The sequence below is a fragment of the Mugil cephalus genome, chromosome 14 (genome assembly GCF_022458985.1).
Source record: "Mugil cephalus isolate CIBA_MC_2020 chromosome 14, CIBA_Mcephalus_1.1, whole genome shotgun sequence".
Classification (NCBI taxonomy): Eukaryota; Metazoa; Chordata; class Actinopteri; order Mugiliformes; family Mugilidae; genus Mugil; species Mugil cephalus.
The window spans coordinates 18,293,599-18,312,336 of NC_061783.1; the positions used below are offsets into that span (position 1 = coordinate 18,293,599).

Below are 18,738 nucleotides of genomic sequence, written 5' to 3' on the forward strand. Positions count from 1 at the left end.
AATATCGGAGAAAAACGTTTGCTCTGAAAAAATCCTTATCCCGTTTCCCAAAGAAGGTTTTTTGCGCAGGGCGTCCCATGAAGACTTTCCCTTACTATTATTTACCCAATCTACATAAACATTTACAGTTCAGAACCTCTGTACCGATCCGCTCTGATTGTGTTTATATGAAGCCTGTGCCAGGCTAGTGTCCATGTCAGGAGGACGGGACGGGACACCACCACACGAAACTGATTTTGGACTAGCACTTTATTCCGGCTTCAGTGGTGCTTACAAAAACACCTTTAACGTGGTCTTTAAAGTGTCCTGGGATTATTTTAATAGGGTAAACATAAAAAGGGCCGGTTTATTATCAAAGCAATGCAGTGTGGAAGATAATTTTGTTTTACCTTGAAGTCCATTTGAAAAAGTAAAAGTCCAGGCCTTGCAGACAAAGATAGTAAATTAAGAAAGTAAACAAATAGGCAATAAAAGAAGGATAAGAAACTGACAAACTACCTGGATTTTAGGATTAATGTAGGGTGCATTGAGCCCTAACAGGGGGCTAACGTGAAAACAAGACCATTCTTTCTGGCTGTCACTTCCTGCTTATGATCTTTCTGTCTTTCTGCAGCGATTCTTCAAATCTTTTAATCACGAGATTGACTCCAGATGAAGAATAAAAGGGACCATGGGGTGCTGTTATTTGTTTGAGCTTTTCCCATGACTCTTCCTGAAATATGTTTGACCTTGTTTTCGAGGATGTCTTGTTTGGTCCCAGGAGAAAAGAAGAAGGATGGGGTTGAAGCTCCTTTGCGAATATTCAAGATTTCACATCATCCTGCTCGACATCTGCGGGGACTTGGGCTCAGCTGGTGTCTGACTGTGGAGGATGTTTTAGTAATTAGGCAACGTTACGATTACAGATGGCCCACAGAAGAAGATATCAATGGACTGACTGTATATTTGACTGTGTATCAGCAGACGTTCATATTTAGGTATTTGCCAGATTAAAATATGACCTCTTCTGGATTTATCCTATTGCACCTTGAGTTACACACCTGAAGATACACATCCAAATTAAACTGGCTGCAGCTCTTGAACCCCAATGAATATCTGATTAAATTATCCCTGAAAGGAAACGTCCCCAATTATCTGGTGAAAGCATTATGAGCACTATACACATTATATAAACACAGCAATAACAATAAAAACAATAAAAATAGCAATCAGGACACGAGTTGCAAAACAAAATGGTCATATTTGCACAAAAAAATAGTCTTTTCCTTGTCAGCTAATCAGTAATCCAATAATTTCAGATCGATTTGTCTTAACTGCAGCTGTAGCTTTCAGATAAATGTAAAGTATTTGTCTCTAAAATAGTGTGTTGATGTAGAAACCTCCATTAGAACAAATAATAATAAATAATAAGAACAAATATAAAGTTAAATTTGATTCACCCTTAGTTTAAAAACAGGTTAATTCAGTTATAGTGGGACAGATTTTGTAATTTAAATTAAAGTTAACATATCGTTAGCCTAATAGCGTAATTGCCTAAGTCATTCATCATTCATTTCCTGTTAAAAAAAATCAATAAAAAATATAACAAAAATTGTGTTTTTTTGTTCAAATATGACTGTTATGCTAACAATATACATATCATCTCATCTCATCTTCCATACCTCTTAATCCTCACTAAAGTCGCGGGGGTTGCTGGAGCCTATCCTAGCTAGCATTGGGCGAGAGGCGGGGTACAGCCTGGACAGGTCGCCAGCCTATCGCAGGGCTCATAGACAAAAAACCATTCACACTCACACCTAGGATCAATTTAGAGTCACCAATCAGCCTAACAAGCATGTCTTTGGAGGTGGGAGGAAGCCGGAGTATCCGGTGAAAACCTCTTATGCTATAAAGATCGCTGTTTTGGACTCAAAAGTCAATGGCATCTCCCATTAAAACATCTCATAGCTGAGTCATTTACGGGTAACTTCAGGAATCTTGTTTGGCTGAATTAAAGCTTCGCCTTGGTCAATTTTTTCCAAATAATTTCCTCAAGTGACAGGAAATGAAGCTAAGAGTAACTGTTAAACAGTGTATCACACAACGTACATTCATGCCCCATTACTCACACACCCCAAGGTTGAACATGTGGAATGTGTTCTGCTTTGAGTGCGGGTTTCCACCCAGTTCGCATTGCGTAGTCGGTGATCTTGAGAGTTTGGGATGTGACTCGATGTTGAGTCATGGGCTGACATGTAATCTGGTCCCAACCGCAGGGTCCACACTATCTGTAATGGCTCGAGTAGACATGAGAGGAAATATTACCGCTGGGAGGAAAATGTGCAGCATTTCTCTCCAAACACGAGCTCTGTAATTAATCATGAATCACAAACTACGTTAACGCCTCAGAGAAACATCCACTCAACACAACATCTGCTGAGCAATAAAATAATGAAATGGGTCAAACACACACTATAAACTATTTACAACTTTGCTAGATGTTCTGTAAGGCTCTGAGCTAAATGCAAAAACCCCTAAAGTTAACATTTGATAACACAGCTACTCATGAGGCTTATGGAAAACCCCAAACACTGCCATATAAAGCCATGCTGCTAACATGGCTAAATAAGGCTAGTACCTGTGACGTAGTTTCTGTTACATGTTAGCATGCTAATGAGTAATATATTCAAATAAATAAGTAAAAAGTACGTTTGAAACTAATGCCACACAGCTACCAGCTAAACTAAACAAGTACCTGTGATGTAGTTTCCGTTGCATGTTAGCTTGCTAATTAGCAATATATACAAAAATTGGGAAGTACACCTGAAACTAATGGCACACAACTACCACGGTTAAACGAAAGTTAAATGATAGCATGCTAACGATAACAATCTGAAAATGCGTAATTTGCATACATATTGTCAACTCATAACTTAGTGTCTTAGTTTCTTGTGTAGGCATGCTAACATTTGCTAATTAGTACTAAACATAAACAACAGCTGAGGCAAATGGGAACCACCAAACACTGTCAAATAGATGTATGAAGCTAACATAACTAAATAAAACTAGCACCTGTGAATTAGTTTCTGATGTTAGTGCCATGGGCTAACAGTAAATAGCAATAGCATCTGAGGCTAAAGTTACTCAGCTAACATAGGCAAACAAATGATATAATAGTACTTTTTTTTGTTTTTTGCTAATTTGCAAACATAATTTTAAGTAATAACTTATTTCTTGTGCTACCATGCTAACATTTGCTTAATTAGTATTATACAGAAGCAGGTAATTTTGACGTAGCTGCAGAACGTTTGATGCTAACACAAGAATAGTGATGTGCTCATAGTATCAATGCAACACAACGTGTAGTAAACTAACATCCTACAGTTAGTGTTAGGATATGTATTTAATAGATTATGTAGTTTTCTCATTAGCATGTCACACAAAAATACAGGTTATTAGTCACGAACTTAATACCATTTTAACACAAACTGATCTGGTGGTAGCTTTTATTTAATAATTAAGGCTAATGTTCATCCTCTGAACACCTGAAAAATAAGGTAAAAATTATTATTAAGTAGTCAATGGTATCAGTCACTAATCACTGCAAATTTCATGGCAATCAATCCTGCATGTGTTGAGAAGTTCCACTGAAAGCGGCCTAGAGCTGCACTGCTGGAAACAGAGCACTAAACCCAGTCGTTTTGTCATCCACAGCAGATGAAATGCGACTGTGGGATGGAGTGGTGGTGGAGCGGAGTAAAACCGAGGAATGTTTTCCAGGAATGAACTCTTCCCAGTCAGTCTCTCCATCATATGTGTTTGTCAGCAGCTCTGTTTCCTCGTCCGTCTCCCTCCTGCCATGTGGGGAAGTTTTGAGGCCAGTTTTGAGTAACGTGTTGCTCCACTCGAGTCCTTAAACTTCTTGAGTGCACAGGGGGAGCTTTAAATGTATGGTTTGCATCCATAAAGATCCATATAGGGAAAAAGGAAAGAGCAGGAGGTTGACTGATAAATATCTTAGCTTAGCATACAATGCTACATCCATTTTCACAAATGAGAGCGGTTTTAACCTTTTTGAGTAGAAGTAACTAAATTTGCCAAAATACCAAAATATTGCCAGATGTTAGACCTATTTATATAAAAGTTTTTGTAACTATCTTCAAGACTGCATAAAAAAAATATTCAAAATATGATATATTAAAGAACATGTATCATTTGTATATATCTGAGAGTTGCAAAATAAGCAAACCCCCCCAATAACAAGTTTTCTGGAAACTACCGGTCAGTCAGCATCATGTAGCTGACACATTTATATCCATTTTCACCATGAAATCATAAAATCATATGCGTATGTAATGAAACTTTGTGGTCATAGTCTTACTGATACTCTAGTGTTGCTTAAACAAAAACAAAAGTTAAATTATTGTACTGTTATTAACATTCAAACGTACAAATAAGAAGGGGTAGGATTAAATAAGTTGTATTTCTTCCCACCCCTTTTGAGACATAAATTATTGTCCTGCTTTTTTATTTTTAGTTTGTAATGACGTCCAAGTTTTGTATTATCCTTTCTGTTTTATGTGCCCATATATACATCTAACCATGTATTATGGCGCCACCTAGTGAGAAACTGGTATTATGCATGTGAACAATAAGACTCAGCATTCTCTGCCAGCTTTAAAACCAAGTAAATAAATATTACAGACAGTGCTGGTTCACCATCACATTGTGCTCTTGCTCACTTTATATTTTTTTTCCTAAAACAAACTGAGAACTGACAAAAGAGAATGTGCTGACTTTTCTTTGCACGACTGACATAAACACTGATACCGACTCCAAAAAGAAAAAGAAAAAAACTTTCTATGTACCATATGTGTGGGAACGCCATCCAATAACTCAGCAATCGCCAAATGAAATAAACATTTAGAGTGATTATTACCGTCATCCAGACATGCAGTAGCTATAAACTCACAGTCTACTGGACGAGACTCCTTTAGTGAGTGACAGTAAAAGCTTAATACAGCGCAGGGTTCAACAAACAACCAAAACATTTTCACGTTAACGGTGTTTTATTATTTTTTGCAAAACAAACAATGTCATAAAAGAATCTGGGGCATTCACTTGGTTGTACAACTATGTGATGCTTCAAATGAAGAAAAAAAAAAAACTTCATTACAATGGGAAACATGAAAACTCGCTACAAATAAATACAGTTTTTTTTTTTTAAACACTATACAAAGATGTGGTGCGTTACTGGAGGTGGGCCTCATCTGAGCCACGAGTAACATGCAACACCGTATTTCTACTTTAACTGGCGGGTCAAAGAAAATGTCGACCGTGACCAAAAGGTAGGTGGAGAGGGGAATGTTTCAAGCAAAACACACAGTACAGGCTGAAAAATGACGACTGAAAGAAAAAAATAAAAGGCATATAAAGTCCAGAAATGTTGTGTTTCAGCATCCTCATGTGCATCCAGGGCTTCCAGGTGTCTTTAGGTTGAATAATCCTGCAGGAGGACAGAGGACAAAGGATGAGAAAGAAACACATTTGCAGACAAAAGACGGATTGTTTACTCAGGAAACTAATGGGCAAAATATCCCTTATGTGCAACTCAAAACAAGAGTAAAAGAATAAAACTTACAGCTCTTGGTTTCTTGTTAACCTTCATGTCAAACCTGCAAGAACAGCAAAGTGACACTTGATTAGATTAGATTATACCAACCCAGTCGTGATGGGAATTATGGTGGAAAGCAGTGCCACTACTGTACCATGAAGAAGCCTAAAAAACAAGCCCATAACAAGAACTCTAAATGGCCGTGTGTTTGTTCTTCTTTTATCCACAAATTTTTTCGAGCCAACTCAACACCCGACAAGCAGCCAGCAATGTTTTTTTGTTCATTGCTGGAACTGGTGAAACACATTTGAAATTAATTTGAGGTAGAAAAGGCCTGAAGATAAACCCTTTAACAAGCAGGAAAATCTAGTTAAGAGTGCCAGATGCTGATGTGCATTAAAAAAAATAATTGAAAGAATGAGTCGTTGGAACATGCAGTATGAGAGAAAAACAAGCAAGCTTCAACTCAAAACTCTAGGTCAAAAGAAGCAGAGAGTGGGGAGAAAAAAAAAAAAAGAGTTGAGGATGAGGTTTAGAGCAGGCAGGATGTAAACTCCACAGGAAGTAAAATTCAGACTTACTCAAAGTCATAATCAAACATGGCAGAAGGACTGGGGGAGCAGCATTAGGGGAAGGAAGAGAGCAGCAGCTGTTAGTTCACCAACCTGAGCCTAAAGCCCTAAGAGTAAATAACACTGAGTCCAGACTTTAGAGAGCGACCGCACAGCTTCATCACAGATAGTTGGGTCGAAATCCTGCTGTGTGTGTGGTTAGAAACAGTGACGCCCGAGTCGACATGTGGTGGACAAAACACACCAAAGTCCCATTAGACGTTCTTAGTATTGTGTTCACATTAACTACATTTGCCACAAACAATCCAGACACTTTTATACCATTCGTTTGCCCACTCTGACTCCTGTTATTGACTTGTTGACTGCCATCGATGAGGCTTAACTGATACCTGTTATTTTGGATTTATTAATTATTATTTTTTAAAGACACAAGAGAGGATCATACACTGAGTTTTACACAAACACTGATTCAGATGGCAGCAGGATGAACTGACCAGATTTACATCAACCTGCTTTCTCGTGTGCACGTAAACACAACTTTTTAAATAAAGTAATCCCAAACGTGGATGAGATCCAACACCACATTAAAGTCTGACACTTTGACTTCATACCTGTGTCTGTTTTTGTTTTTCCTCTTCTTGTGGCTCCCGTGATGGCTGCCCGAGGAGGAGGAGGAGGCCGCCTTCTGAGGCTTTAGGTCCTGCATCGTCGAGTCCACGTCCTCCGTGTCCTCCTGACTGGGCTCGTTTTCTTGGTTCTGAAGATCTGGCGAGGTGTCGCTTTCTGTGCCACTGCCCGCCTCGCCTGAAGGAATCCAAGGAAACAATTAAAACGAAGGATCAGAAATTAGCAAAAAAAACACTAAGGAGGAGGCATCAGAAAGTTTCAACGTACGCTTTTCATTCATGTGATCTGGGATCCCGCCGAGTGCGCATACTGCCTGCCATGCAAAACAGAGAGAGAGGTTGTGTGAGTAGTCATTTTAATTATAAAGCGAATCCTACTAAGATATAAAAATAACCCAGCAAAAGACGGACTTACTGCAACTGATGTGACGGACGATTTGCTGAATAAACGCTCTGCTTCCTTGAATTTTCTATTCCTCCTGTCGGTCTTACTGTTGGAGTTCCTGTTATAATTACAGATTGAAAACAAACAACATTTTCATCAATCCTCTTACCAAATATTGTTTTTTTAATATTTCACAAATTTATGAACGCTGAGCATGTCCACTCATCGATAGACCCGTAGTCACCTAGCGCTTACTTTTGGTTAGTGAGGTATCTGTCCCAGCCTCTGATGATGTTGCCATACATCTGGGTGTCTTCTAGGTAGCTCCCTTCAAACGCGTATATTTGCCTTTCTAAGTTCACCAGCGTCTCCTGCGATTTGAAGAAATCAAAAGGATCAATGTGAAAAGTGAGAGTGCACTTGCTTTGCAATTCTGTTAGCACACACATTACATCTAGCTCCCTTCATGGGACTGTACACCATGCAAAACAAATGCCTGATCACACTGTGACAGACTAAATTACTTCGACTACAACTATTTGGTCAACTGGTTTGGAGGGGATATGCCAGATAGTCATTGCATTTGCAGAAAGAAGCGAAATCTTTGCATGAGTATTGCAATACAAGAGGGAGTTCAACAGTGTGCATGATACAAATATTGAAGTTTGCCAGACTCTTTATTAAGATTTTGGTACCGGGATGCACACACAGACAAATTAACCCCACCTGCAAAAAAAGCGGCTAATTTATGTTCTAAAACTCTAAGCCTGGTCGTATTTGTTGTGATTGTACAGCACAATACATGCAGGGATCTAACATATCGCGAGAACTTGGCCAAACGGGGCGGTGGCTAATATGTAGCCATGCTAACTGGCTAGTACATTTGGCCAAAGGCGCCACAATAATAAAAAAAATAGTAAGTCGTTTATTCAAATAAAATATATTCGAAACTGTAAACGCTGAAATATTTCCACTACATACCCTGTAGGGTAGCTAGATACCAACTAACAAAGTTGCGGTATCTGCTACAGACAGCGCTAGCCACTGTTAGCTACCATTAGCATAGCACTAAGCACACAGGCCTACAATATCGGCGTTAGCTATACTTTTAATAAGTCCAACGCCAAATGCAGCTTTCTTTTCTTTGCACGGACTTGCTGAAACTTACAGCGAGTTCTTGTTTCCTCTTCACTAGCTCAGCGAGCTCCCGGCGGGTGTCCGGGATCTGCGGCGGAGTCGCCTTCGCATGCATCGCCATGATGGATCGAGCTAAAACTACGCTCCAGAGGCGGCGGTAACCGCTGCTGCTCCGAGCCGACGAGACCTCGCCTCAACCCGGCCAACAGATGGCGCTGAAGTCTCGCGATTGTACGTAAGCTCGGCTCTGTTTTCAGGTCACCATAGCAACAGTTCCAACCAAAATTGCTTCAGATTTAGCTTTTATGAGTCAAACCATGGCCAACGTGTACCGAGGATTTAAAACAAGTGAGTCTAAGCTGAACCTTGATTTAAAATCGTAAACAAATAAATAAATGTGATATTTATATTTTGTAATTCTTATAACAGATAAGAATCCAGCTTGTACGGTTTCTTCAATACCAACAAAATACCAAAGAGTGGTGATAACAAACCAGGAGAAAAAGGGCTTTTCATCACAAACAAAGAGGTTTCCTTCACAAGTTTGTCTGGTATGGGGTTTAACTGACTGTAAAGTAAAACTAAACCAGTGCATGAACAATATTTGTGGTGGTTTATTTATTTTTGTTTTATTTCAGAATGAAAATCCAGGACCGGGCAGCTATTGTATCACCAGTGCTGAAGTCAACAGTCCTTCGTTCTCAAAGAAAGGAACCTCAGGCTTCGTACCGCCCAATGTAAGGAGGTCATTTTCACCCAAACATTAAAAAAAAAAGAAAAAAAAAAGTAATAAAATGTCTTAATAGGCCTTTTCATGGCCGACAATGTAGGGAAAGCTCAAAATTTCTATTAAAAAAAGGATTATTTCCCTATTTTTTCTTTCAGGTATTAATTGATTTTATGTATAATTATTTTAGCCATACTGTATATTCTAGGAAAACAAAACTGGTTCATGCTATTTATTTTACAGTACTATTAGCTAGCTAACTATACAAACATACTCAATTTGCAATATCTGCAAATAAAGTCTTCAACGCTGTGCATCTTTAATTATTAGTTTTTTTGTTTTAAAAGTAGCAAAATTGAAAATAAAAGTTGCAAACACACTGATTTTCAGCATTTAATCTTTTTATTTAGGCTTAAATATATTTCATTTTGTTTTAACTTGCTTAATTTGAGGACCTTACACCAATCAATGCCAGGATCCTCGTCTCCCAGAGGTTTTAATGTTGTGGTTGATCTGTGTATTATAATAAAAAAAAAAAAGTCCTTAATGTGTCCTCAGTTCTTAGCTGCATCACAGATGGCCTATTTAGATTCTTCTAATTATCGTTTTTAATACAATTTTTAATATCTGCTACATTCTCTTTCTACCAGATTACCATAAAGCATCAGAGAAGCAGCCCCGGACCAAATACATACAACCTCCAGAGCACCTTTATAAACAAGCATGACTTCAACACAGGAGTCTCCAGGGTGTTCAGGCTGCCAGTGGCTGTGCAGACGGATGGTCCCAAACATAAAACTCCTGCTCCCAATCAATACGATGTAAGTATTCAGAGTGTATAAGGTTGAACTGAGAGTGCATCCCTTGGTTCTCTGCTGTGTATCCTTTGTGTCTTTGCAGGTAAGTTGTTCATGTAGCGCGAGGATCTCCTCGGTGGTCGGTACATCCTCTTTCCTCTCAAAAACCACTCGCAGCTCCTTCTCCCCGAGCAAAAATGTGCCATCGCCAGGTAAAACAACCGCTTTCTGCTTCTAGTTTCACGTTTTACTTCACTCCTCTTTTAATATTACGCTATAAACTTCTCAAAGGCCACTATGAGGTGAGAGACAACATAACCAAGCACAGCTCCAAGGCCGTCTTGTCGCCCTTCAAATCGAAAACTCAGAGGATCCCTTCTCCAGTAGACAACCATGTGCCAGGCCCCGGAGCTTATAGTCCGCACCAGGCACCCACCTCGGTAAAGAAGACCACCCCGCCGTGAGTAAACATCCAATATTTAAAGCCACGAGTATGTTTCTAAAACAGTTATTTCTTTTTTAAAATGCCTAAACCCATCAACTTGTGTTTGAAGGAGGCGATTTTATTTGGCGATAGCGGCACCTCCTCTGATTGTTCCTAAGGACCCTCCCTTTCCAGGCCCTGGTCAGTACGACATCGGGAATCTTGACCGGCCGCCCAAGCGTCCAGTGCCCTCTGCTGCGTTTGCATCCAGGACTGAGAGACTTCTCACAAACTCTGGGGCTGATACGAGAGTAGGACCAGGTAACGACTCGCAGAAACAAAAAAAGCATTATTTGCAATGTCCAAAAGTTTCATTGTTTAAAGGTGCATCTTTATAGAAATAAATTAGGATTAGGTTAGATTTATGAAAACGTTAATAGGTATTTTCATGCATTAGAAGAATGAACTGTTTTTATTCTTTGTGCGGCTTTTCAAGAAACTTATTTCAAGTTTAGACATTTTTGTGAATAATTTAGTTTTCACATTTTGATGATTATAGTCCATTAAGTTTGATTCATGTACGATCAAAGTCTCTGCATCGTAAATCTGTCTGTTTTTAACCGTGCCATTTGATTTAGGTTCAACTAAATTAAGTTTTATTCACGCAATGTTAATAAAAATCTAAATAATCTAAAGGCGCTTTTCAGAACACAGAGTCATCCTCTGAGCAAGAACTGAGGCGACAGTTGCGAGGAACTCCCCTTTTGTTGCTTTGACAATTTTATTTAAGTAGCTTCTACCCTATAAAACATTTTATTTGCAGCTGAAAAGTTGTGGCACATTAAAACGGGGAATGCCTCTGAGTCTCAGGATTTTAAAGACATTCAAATCCATGCAGGCAGAGAACAACAGCGTCTCATCTCAGCGTCTCACATATGCTGTTAATTCATTTTTAATGTTACTAGAGTAGTAGTTGAAAGCAGTGAGATAATGTGTTTGTCTCTCTCCTTCCAGGTTTCTATAATCCACAACTTCTGTCAAAGCAGTCCTTCTTTTACAACGACTCCAGAGTCTGGATTCCTGTGTGAAGGTTTCAGCTACAATAAGCCGAGACTTTAGTATTTTTTTTTAAGAGCCGGTGCTTGAAAAAAAAAAAATAAATGTGCCATTTAGTTTCTATTTGTGTTCACGAGACAGTCTGAATCATAATCAGCATCTATCATCTGTGCGGATGTAATTTAATGCCAAAATACTTGAAAGGCCATGCGTTTTTATCCTCACCCAGATTCCCCGATGCTCTAATGTGGAGACGATACACTAGCGCTAGGTGTTGGTGCAGTCCCCAGCAGCTGCCGGTCCAGTCAGTGGTGCGCCACAGTAACAGCTGAGAGCTCGATATGACACCACCCTGCCAAGTGCTGGAGGGCCGACGGAGGGGTGGAGTGTGACTCTGTATGTGAGCAATGTGACTGACTGGGCGTGAGGCTGGGCTCCTGTTTAAAAGACAAACAGAAACGTGCTGTAATGCAGGATACGTTGGCTATGCACCTTCATATCTGATCTTTAACATAACAACAATCTATGAAATGAAAGAAGTCTGTGCAAACATGCAGAGATCATCATCTGAATCCGCCGCTGTTCTTTGTCTAAACTACATAGTATTAGGAGTTTAAATGTTATGGTTTTTATACTCTAAATCTACTGGGATGTGTAGTATCTTCTGCACAGTTGAAGGTTGCATTCAGTTCGTCGAAAATCAATCAATTCAATAACTCGTGGTGATTCACATGTGTTAAAGCTAAATTTCACTTGCTCTGATTTAATTAAAAATGTTATTTTATTTGCGTCACCTGGCAACGCTGGTTGTGCTCGAAAACAAACCCGATGGTGAAGATTGTGATGCATGTAGCAGCTGAAGAGCTCTTCTGTTGAGGAGGTGGTGGTGAACAGAACTGGGGGAAGAAGAGAGTGAATAAACTGACTTGTAAAGAGATCAGAAACAATAATTTGTTGCCATAATTGCAGAAATGCGTATAAAATAAAATGTTATTTCAGCTTAAAACAACAATTGAACAATTTAGGGAGATGTGCGTGCAGATTTGTTGATGCAGATGAGTTTTCTATGAAGCTACATACAGAAGCCAGTTAGCTTAGCATGACATTAAGGCTGTTAACAAGTGGAAACATCAACCCGGCAGCTCCAAAGTAAACTAATTGCCCCATGACATCTAGTTTATTTTATCTTTTTAAATGAATGCCTTTTGGTCCTATGGGTTCATTTGTGAGATTAAGAGATTAAGCTTCCAGTCTTGATGCTAAGCTAAGCTAACATCCCTCCAGTTTCATAGTTTCTTCATACTGTAGATTTAACGTTGATGCAGTCGTCTCATCCAACTATTTTTATCCCTCAACGTTTTCAGTCAGGGAAAACTGCTCCTAACACTGACGTGGCGTTTCGTGTTCACCAGATACAGCTGTTGATGTGGAAATGTAATTTAATGCAGAGAAATATGTGTTCTGGAAATGACTGAGGAAAAAAATAAACAACATGTTGCCAAAGTGCTGCTAAGGAAACCTCACGGGTTTGGTGTTTTTTTTTTTTTTTTTTTTTTTTTTCCATCTGCAAAGACAGATCCTCTCTAAACCTCAGTGTCATCTGCTCACAAGGAGATCAGTTGGGAGATTTTTTTTTTCCCCGGCGCTGCAGCCGATGACCAACTGCAGACATGCTTCACTCCCACACTGCAGCAGCTGTAGTTATATTCAGACTCTGACTTCAGCAGCGCACTCTCCAAATATGTGTGCTCGCCCTGTAAAAACCAAGCCATTGTGTACGGGGTGGTTTCACAATGACAGAATTACTTTATAACTTTGCTTTTTTGCAGACAGAAGCGCTCCCTTCCCCCCCCCGTCTCTGGTCAAACGCACAGGGAGGATCCTCCAGACGAATGTTTTAAGTGAAACTGCTGTTTTTTTGTTTTGTTTTTTCTATATACATATACTGCCTTTGTGGTCGTGCGCAGGAGGGGCCGTTAAAGACATGCCTCCGACGGGCTCTCTGAACTTCCCCATGTCTCAGTAAGGTACAGGCGAGTGTGGACATGTAGTCCCTCTAAGAAAGTCCCAGCGGGAAGAATATTTCCTTTAGGAGGAGCTCAACACTACAGACCTGCCTTATTCATGTATATGCACCTACTGGCCAGTTTATTAGGTACTCTTACTAAAACTAATGCATTAAAAACTCATGGATTAAAACTCATACATTAAAACTCATGCATTCTAATATGACAATCTTATATGTGATGACAACTATTATGCTCAGTTTATGTTGTTTAAAAGAGGAGATTTGATTAAATACTAGCTGCAGTCGCAGTGCAGAAATTTAGCAAAGAACGTGACAATGCTTTTGGTTATGCATAGTTTTAAGTCTTCATAAAATTTAAATGAGTGTTGGGCATTTTAACACGGAGGTCTGTGACATTTGACCATAGTATATACTATAGACAAAGCCACCCACTGGATGCTGAACCTCGAAAATGAAGCCTGAAGTGGGCGGAGCCTGTGGTCGCCATGTTGGATGAGCTTTACTCCACGCATGCGCGGATATTACAAATATGGACATGGGGGGGGTCGTATCAGACGTTAAGACCCGCCCACTCAACTCTCCACTACCTGTTAGCTCAGACAACCACCTGTCACTCAAAGTGAACCTTAATAAAAAAATAAAAAAATAAACGAATGAATTATGTAAAAAAAAATTCACCCTCCTCGTACAGTTATCATGAATAGTGAAATAAATTATTGAGACCAATATCAGTTTTTGTACCAGGCTGTAAACATGTTTAATAATGCTTTAAACATGGGAGTCAATGGGGATTTGCTCCCTTTTGGAGCAAGCCTCAAGTGGCCATTTGAGGAACTGCAGTCTCTTGCACTTCGGGATTTTCTAACCATGTTAACTCAGGTCTCAGTTTTACACTTATCTGGCTGGTTTGTGGCAAACTATTCAGGCTTAAAATCAGTCTAATCCATCACTCTAGACCAGGCTAACACGTCTTTATTAAACCAGTGTGCGTATTGACTTCTAGGCAGAAAAGTGTAGCTGTTTGTGCGTGTGAATTCCATCACAAGCACAACAAAGACTCCATTTACTGGCGCCCTTTTAATAAACTGATTTATTTCTAGATATATAATCCTTGAAACTTCACTCACGCCAACCATCCTTCCTTCTACAAACACACGACCCACTGTAGTAGCATTTTCTAGAATAACAACTCCATTTACTGAAAGCACCTCAACCTAATCCTCGATTTTTGTGAGGATAAATTAAGCGAATATGCGTCAATAAAAGGTTTATAGGAGGTTTAAAGAGCGCTCCCGGCTGCATTTCCTGACTTTGCATTTCCCAAACTCATTATGGCGTCAACATTTGTTAACAGAGACTCAACAGCCGAGCACGTCCACTCCCTCACAGAGACCAATATTTCACATCCAAACCCCATTAGCTCTAATGCAGCTGCTCCTCTTCCCCTTTCATGCGTCGCGGAGCAGCCACCGGATTGATTAGCAGACTTTCAGTAGATCGCGTCACGTCGTCAGGCTTCACAGGATTTGCTTAAAGGGAGCCGCAGATCAGCCTTTTGAGAAGACTTTAGGGAGCGAATAGGGGAGAAGGAAACCAACCATAGTGAACGATCAGGATGTTTAGAGGTCTCTAGCATCAGCCACAAAACAAGTCTTTTAAGCCCTCTGAAGTCCTTACTGTCTAAGTGGGTCATGCATATTTTATCTCTCTGGTAATGCCGGCGTACATTTAACATCTTAGTGCACATCTTACATCATTATAGCATATAGAAGTTGCACCAGTGAAAAGCAAATGAATTCTAACATAACAGTTCTGCACTAGATTTTGGCTTCACAAAGCTATTAATTCATTTTAGAGGAGGTGGTTTGTAGCACTATTGGAACGGACAGTGTGGGGCCGACACATGTCTCTATTACATGAATGTATTTCAGATTTATTCTTGACCTCATCCATAATTCACATGAATTTTTAATCCAAATGACAAAAAAAAAGAAAAGAAAAAAGAAAAGAAAAAAGCTAAATGGGTGTGATTCTGATCAGACTATTTATAAAAGGCCTCTTTTAAAAAAATTGATGATAACAGAAGCCACATGTTTCCTCACTCGCTCACTTTCCAGTTATTATAACGTAGGAGTCTCCTGGAACAAATGGTCAAACATTAAAGCCCTTTTTTTTTTTTTTTAGTTTTCATGTTAAATTTTTAAATCCCCCTCTGCAAGGTCACATTAATTGTTAATCAGGCTGCTCATCTCTGCCGTAGAAGAAGATGAACGTCAAGTGTGCACCATTTGCTGCAATTTTTATTTTATTTTTAACTTTTTTTGTGGTTGATTTTGACATTTAAAGACGACTTTATGACGTTTCCCCCTTATTGGCATTTTACAGTTATTGGAGTAAATAAGCATATATAGCGCTCCTAAATGTTTATATAAAGCAAATTATGTGGTTTACTGTTAGAAACAGATAATAAACGAGTGTTTAAACGCTAAAATACTGTCTGTTATGACAACTGTCCTTCCTCCAGCCTCCAGCCTGTTTTCAGCTGCTGGAAAATCATCTGATGGGTCAAACCATACAGGGGTCCAGCGGTTAAGCAGGCGATATTATCCTGTTTCTGCTGGTAAAACCGACAATAAGGCCTTTTGGAGAACAAAATGTGTTGTTAAAATTCTTAAACACGTCTTGTGTAGGTTAATTATCTCCTTATTTTGTTGATTAATGTCTTTTAACCCCCCTTGGGAAGCAGTTGGTACAGTCCGGGTGTCCGGCATGCGGTTTTTTCGCTGCGATCAGCGACATCAAGTTAGTCACAGGGAGAAGCTTACATCGGAAATAAAGCGACTCTGCCTTCAGAATAATCGCAAAGACTGTGTTAGCAAGTCAAAATTACACATGCATTTAATGTATTTCTTAAAATTAATGTAGTATTTTATTAATATACGAACAAACATGTGAATACTAGAATGAAAACGTACTTATAATTAGATTTTATGCAATTGATTTGGATCGTGCACCATTGTTAGTTACTGAAAGTTTATATGTGTGTGCATGCGAGCTCTTCTTAATCTTCCTTCATGTTGCCATGATATAATGAATGTGAAGTTTGATGTCCACCTTCTTGTCTGAAGCTCGTTCTTCAGACTAAATCGATCTAATACGCAGTGCAACACACTCGTTTGATGCCATATTATTTACTACCATAAAATATGTTATTTCAAACTTTTACAGGCACCCTGAAATCATTTTAGATCAACTATCATGTGGTGAAGTTATTATTTATTTAACTGCACAAATAAATGCTTATTTTAATTTAACAAGATTAAAAACTAGACTTGAGACTTCTTGAAAGCTTAAAAAAATCAGACACTTTTATTAACCTTATCAGTTATATTGCACAGACCTTCTTTTTTTTTTTTGCAAATTAAACGCTACTTAAAGAAAGGGGCTAATGAATAAACCTGTAACGATTCGTTTCAGTGTAGATGTGTTTTATTGAGAAAAGTCTAACCGGATGTGTCCTCTTCTTATAACTTGTAACTTAACTCCTTTTTAGGAGCCTTTTTTTTTTTTTTTTTATTCTCACACTGTAGATTTTCCAGTAAGGACCCGCAGACGCCGCTGGATTGGGCCGAGCTTCTTATCTCAAAAGACACTGACGACATTTTAACATAATTTATCATTTTTATAAGCCTACCGCTGCCTCCAGTCGGACCCTTTCATTTTTACGTTTTAAAGATTTCCACGGTATTTTTGTCCACTTTTTTCTCTCTCTTGTATTCCGCTTGGATTTACAAAGGGCGTGTTTGGGGGGTGATCTGTACCGGGAGTTTCATCTCCTGTACTTGGGCGCCTCTGAGGAATGACAGCGACTGGAAAGGGACTGAATGGAAACAATGGATTATAAAGACCTTGGACATAATTTCGAGGAGAAGCTGACACTAACAGACAAGAGTGAGTATCTTACTGTCATCACACAAAACCGATTTAGGTCATCAATAACGCTGCTGCATATGTGGATTTTTTATTATTAATAATTGACATGTCATATATCATCTTTTATTTTCCATAATTATAGGTTGAATGTGTGGTTTATGACTGGAAAAAAAAAACAAAAAACACAAAATAGCTGCAACCAATCACATTTCTCCCACTAAAATGTTAATAATGGGATGTTTGTGCGCCCACAACAACAGGCACAGATCCTGGTAATGCTGCACTGAGCTGTGGAGCTCCAGTACCAGTTGGTGCACTGGCTGGAAAAATGGCCCACATATGAAATCAGACAGCACTGATGCTGGTTAGCCGGCGCAGGTGAAAGCACACGGATTAAACAGCATCCTGCAGGGAAGAGGGGGAAAAAAAACAACAAAAAAAAACAACATCCAAAAAGCACCAAGGTTCGGCATCTTGCTCAAGAGCACTTTGGACGCTGGCTGCTGCAGAGCTTTCTCATGCAGCCGCCACAAAGCATCAGTGAAATCCATGTATTTGTATTAATAATTCAAGAAATGAACTGCTGATACTGCAGCTGTTGATTTTTTTATTTTATTTTTGGTCAGATTGTGTCTCTAAGGCATGGTAAAGTATTTTGTAATGAGGGTGACTCTTCCAGGGTTTTACAGTAAACATGTTTGGTTGTGAAAAAGCAGAATTCATCCACATTAAGAGATGAAAACCACCAGCCTCACGCTGCGCACCTCCATTGACCATCCTCGGTCCTCTGGTAGAAGGTGACTTTCCGTTCGATGGCAGCCCTCCCCCCTGATTCCACTCGACGTGGAGAGCGTCGGATGGAGGGAGGAACGTCTGCTGCAGCTTTCTATCACATCACCGCAAAGACGGGCTGTTGTGGCGCCCGCCGCATGTGTAGTGTCACCTTAGTGGGAGTCTCAGTGGGGCTGCTTTCTGTCTAAATAGTTATTGTTCGTGTTTTTCACGCAACTTCAGATGCATCTTTTGCTGCAACCTCTTGATCTCGCAAGAGCGTTTCTTTAGCCACTCAACAGGCCCTCGCTTTGTTCTGGATGTTATCTAAGATGAAAAACAAAAGCGTGTTTTGGTCCCAGGCCTTCGACCCAGAGCTCCAGCACGCAGCGGGGCAGACCAGTACGGCCTGACGTTATCAGGAATGCTAGACGCCGAAAAAAAAAAAAAAAAAAGGCAGGGGCGTTAGATAAACAGAAACATTCTTTCTCTGTGACTTCTTTTTCTGAGCGCGGCGAGTCTCCGCTCCTGCACAAAGGCGGAGAGAAAAGACAACTAGTTTGTTTATAAAAGCCTGGTGAGCCTGCATACCCCATATCAAAGTGATTTACTCAGGTCTGAGGCTGGCAGACCTTTCGGCTTAGCCCCTAATGCTTGTAGACCGTCCAAATCCTCAACACGCACCACC

General features: G+C 39.6%; 3 protein-coding genes across 9 annotated transcripts in view; 2 read left to right on the plus strand and 1 right to left on the minus strand.

The window, feature by feature from the left end:
- Positions 1–5,033: 5,033 nt before the first annotated feature.
- Positions 5,034–8,510, minus strand: meaf6 (MYST/Esa1-associated factor 6). Of its 2 annotated transcripts, XM_047606004.1 has the most exons (8): positions 8,345–8,510; positions 7,432–7,547; positions 7,207–7,294; positions 7,060–7,105; positions 6,777–6,969; positions 6,175–6,204; positions 5,621–5,654; positions 5,034–5,485 (listed from the first exon to the last, which is right to left on the minus strand). In XM_047606004.1, the coding sequence occupies exons 1-8, from the start codon at positions 8,432–8,434 to the stop codon at positions 5,471–5,473; spliced, it is 612 nt and encodes a 203-aa protein (XP_047461960.1). In that variant the 5' UTR covers positions 8,435–8,510; the 3' UTR covers positions 5,034–5,470. The 2 variants fall into 2 exon arrangements, with proteins under 2 accessions (XP_047461960.1, XP_047461961.1); XM_047606005.1 differs by lacking the exon at positions 6,175–6,204.
- On the plus strand, positions 8,493–11,405 carry stpg1 (sperm-tail PG-rich repeat containing 1). The gene is made up of 8 exons (XM_047606003.1): positions 8,493–8,661; positions 8,743–8,864; positions 8,952–9,050; positions 9,691–9,861; positions 9,941–10,049; positions 10,129–10,297; positions 10,392–10,582; positions 11,276–11,405. The coding sequence occupies exons 1-8, from the start codon at positions 8,619–8,621 to the stop codon at positions 11,347–11,349; spliced, it is 978 nt and encodes a 325-aa protein (XP_047461959.1). The 5' UTR covers positions 8,493–8,618; the 3' UTR covers positions 11,350–11,405.
- Positions 11,406–16,930: 5,525 nt separating this feature from the next.
- The window catches only part of LOC125019881 (MAP7 domain-containing protein 1-like), a 43,005-nt gene continuing 41,197 nt past the window's right edge, over positions 16,931–18,738 (plus strand). For all 6 annotated transcript variants that reach the window (XM_047604897.1, XM_047604899.1, XM_047604900.1 and 3 more), the window contains exon 1: positions 16,931–17,297. In XM_047604897.1, coding sequence (XP_047460853.1) covers positions 17,231–17,297 — 67 coding nt within the window. In that variant the 5' untranslated portion in view covers positions 16,931–17,230. The remainder of the gene's footprint in view (positions 17,298–18,738) is intronic.

Excerpts from the sequence above, each read along its gene's own strand:
- stpg1 (XM_047606003.1), top strand. The coding sequence starts at position 8,619 with ATGAGTCAAACCATGGCCAACGTGTACCGAGGATTTAAAACAA. Across the intron at positions 9,862-9,940 it reads CTGCTCCCAATCAATACGAT|GTAAGTTGTTCATGTAGCGC; the intron begins GTAAGTATTCAG and ends GTGTCTTTGCAG. Across the intron at positions 10,050-10,128 it reads CAAAAATGTGCCATCGCCAG|GCCACTATGAGGTGAGAGAC; the intron begins GTAAAACAACCG and ends AACTTCTCAAAG.
- meaf6 (XM_047606004.1), bottom strand. The coding sequence starts at position 8,434 with ATGGCGATGCATGCGAAGGCGACTCCGCCGCAGATCCCGGACACCCGC. Across the intron at positions 7,106-7,206 it reads CGTCCGTCACATCAGTTGCA|GCAGTATGCGCACTCGGCGG; the intron begins GTAAGTCCGTCT and ends TTTGCATGGCAG. Across the intron at positions 6,205-6,776 it reads AAAAACAAAAACAGACACAG|TCCTTCTGCCATGTTTGATT; the intron begins GTATGAAGTCAA and ends CTGCTCCCCCAG.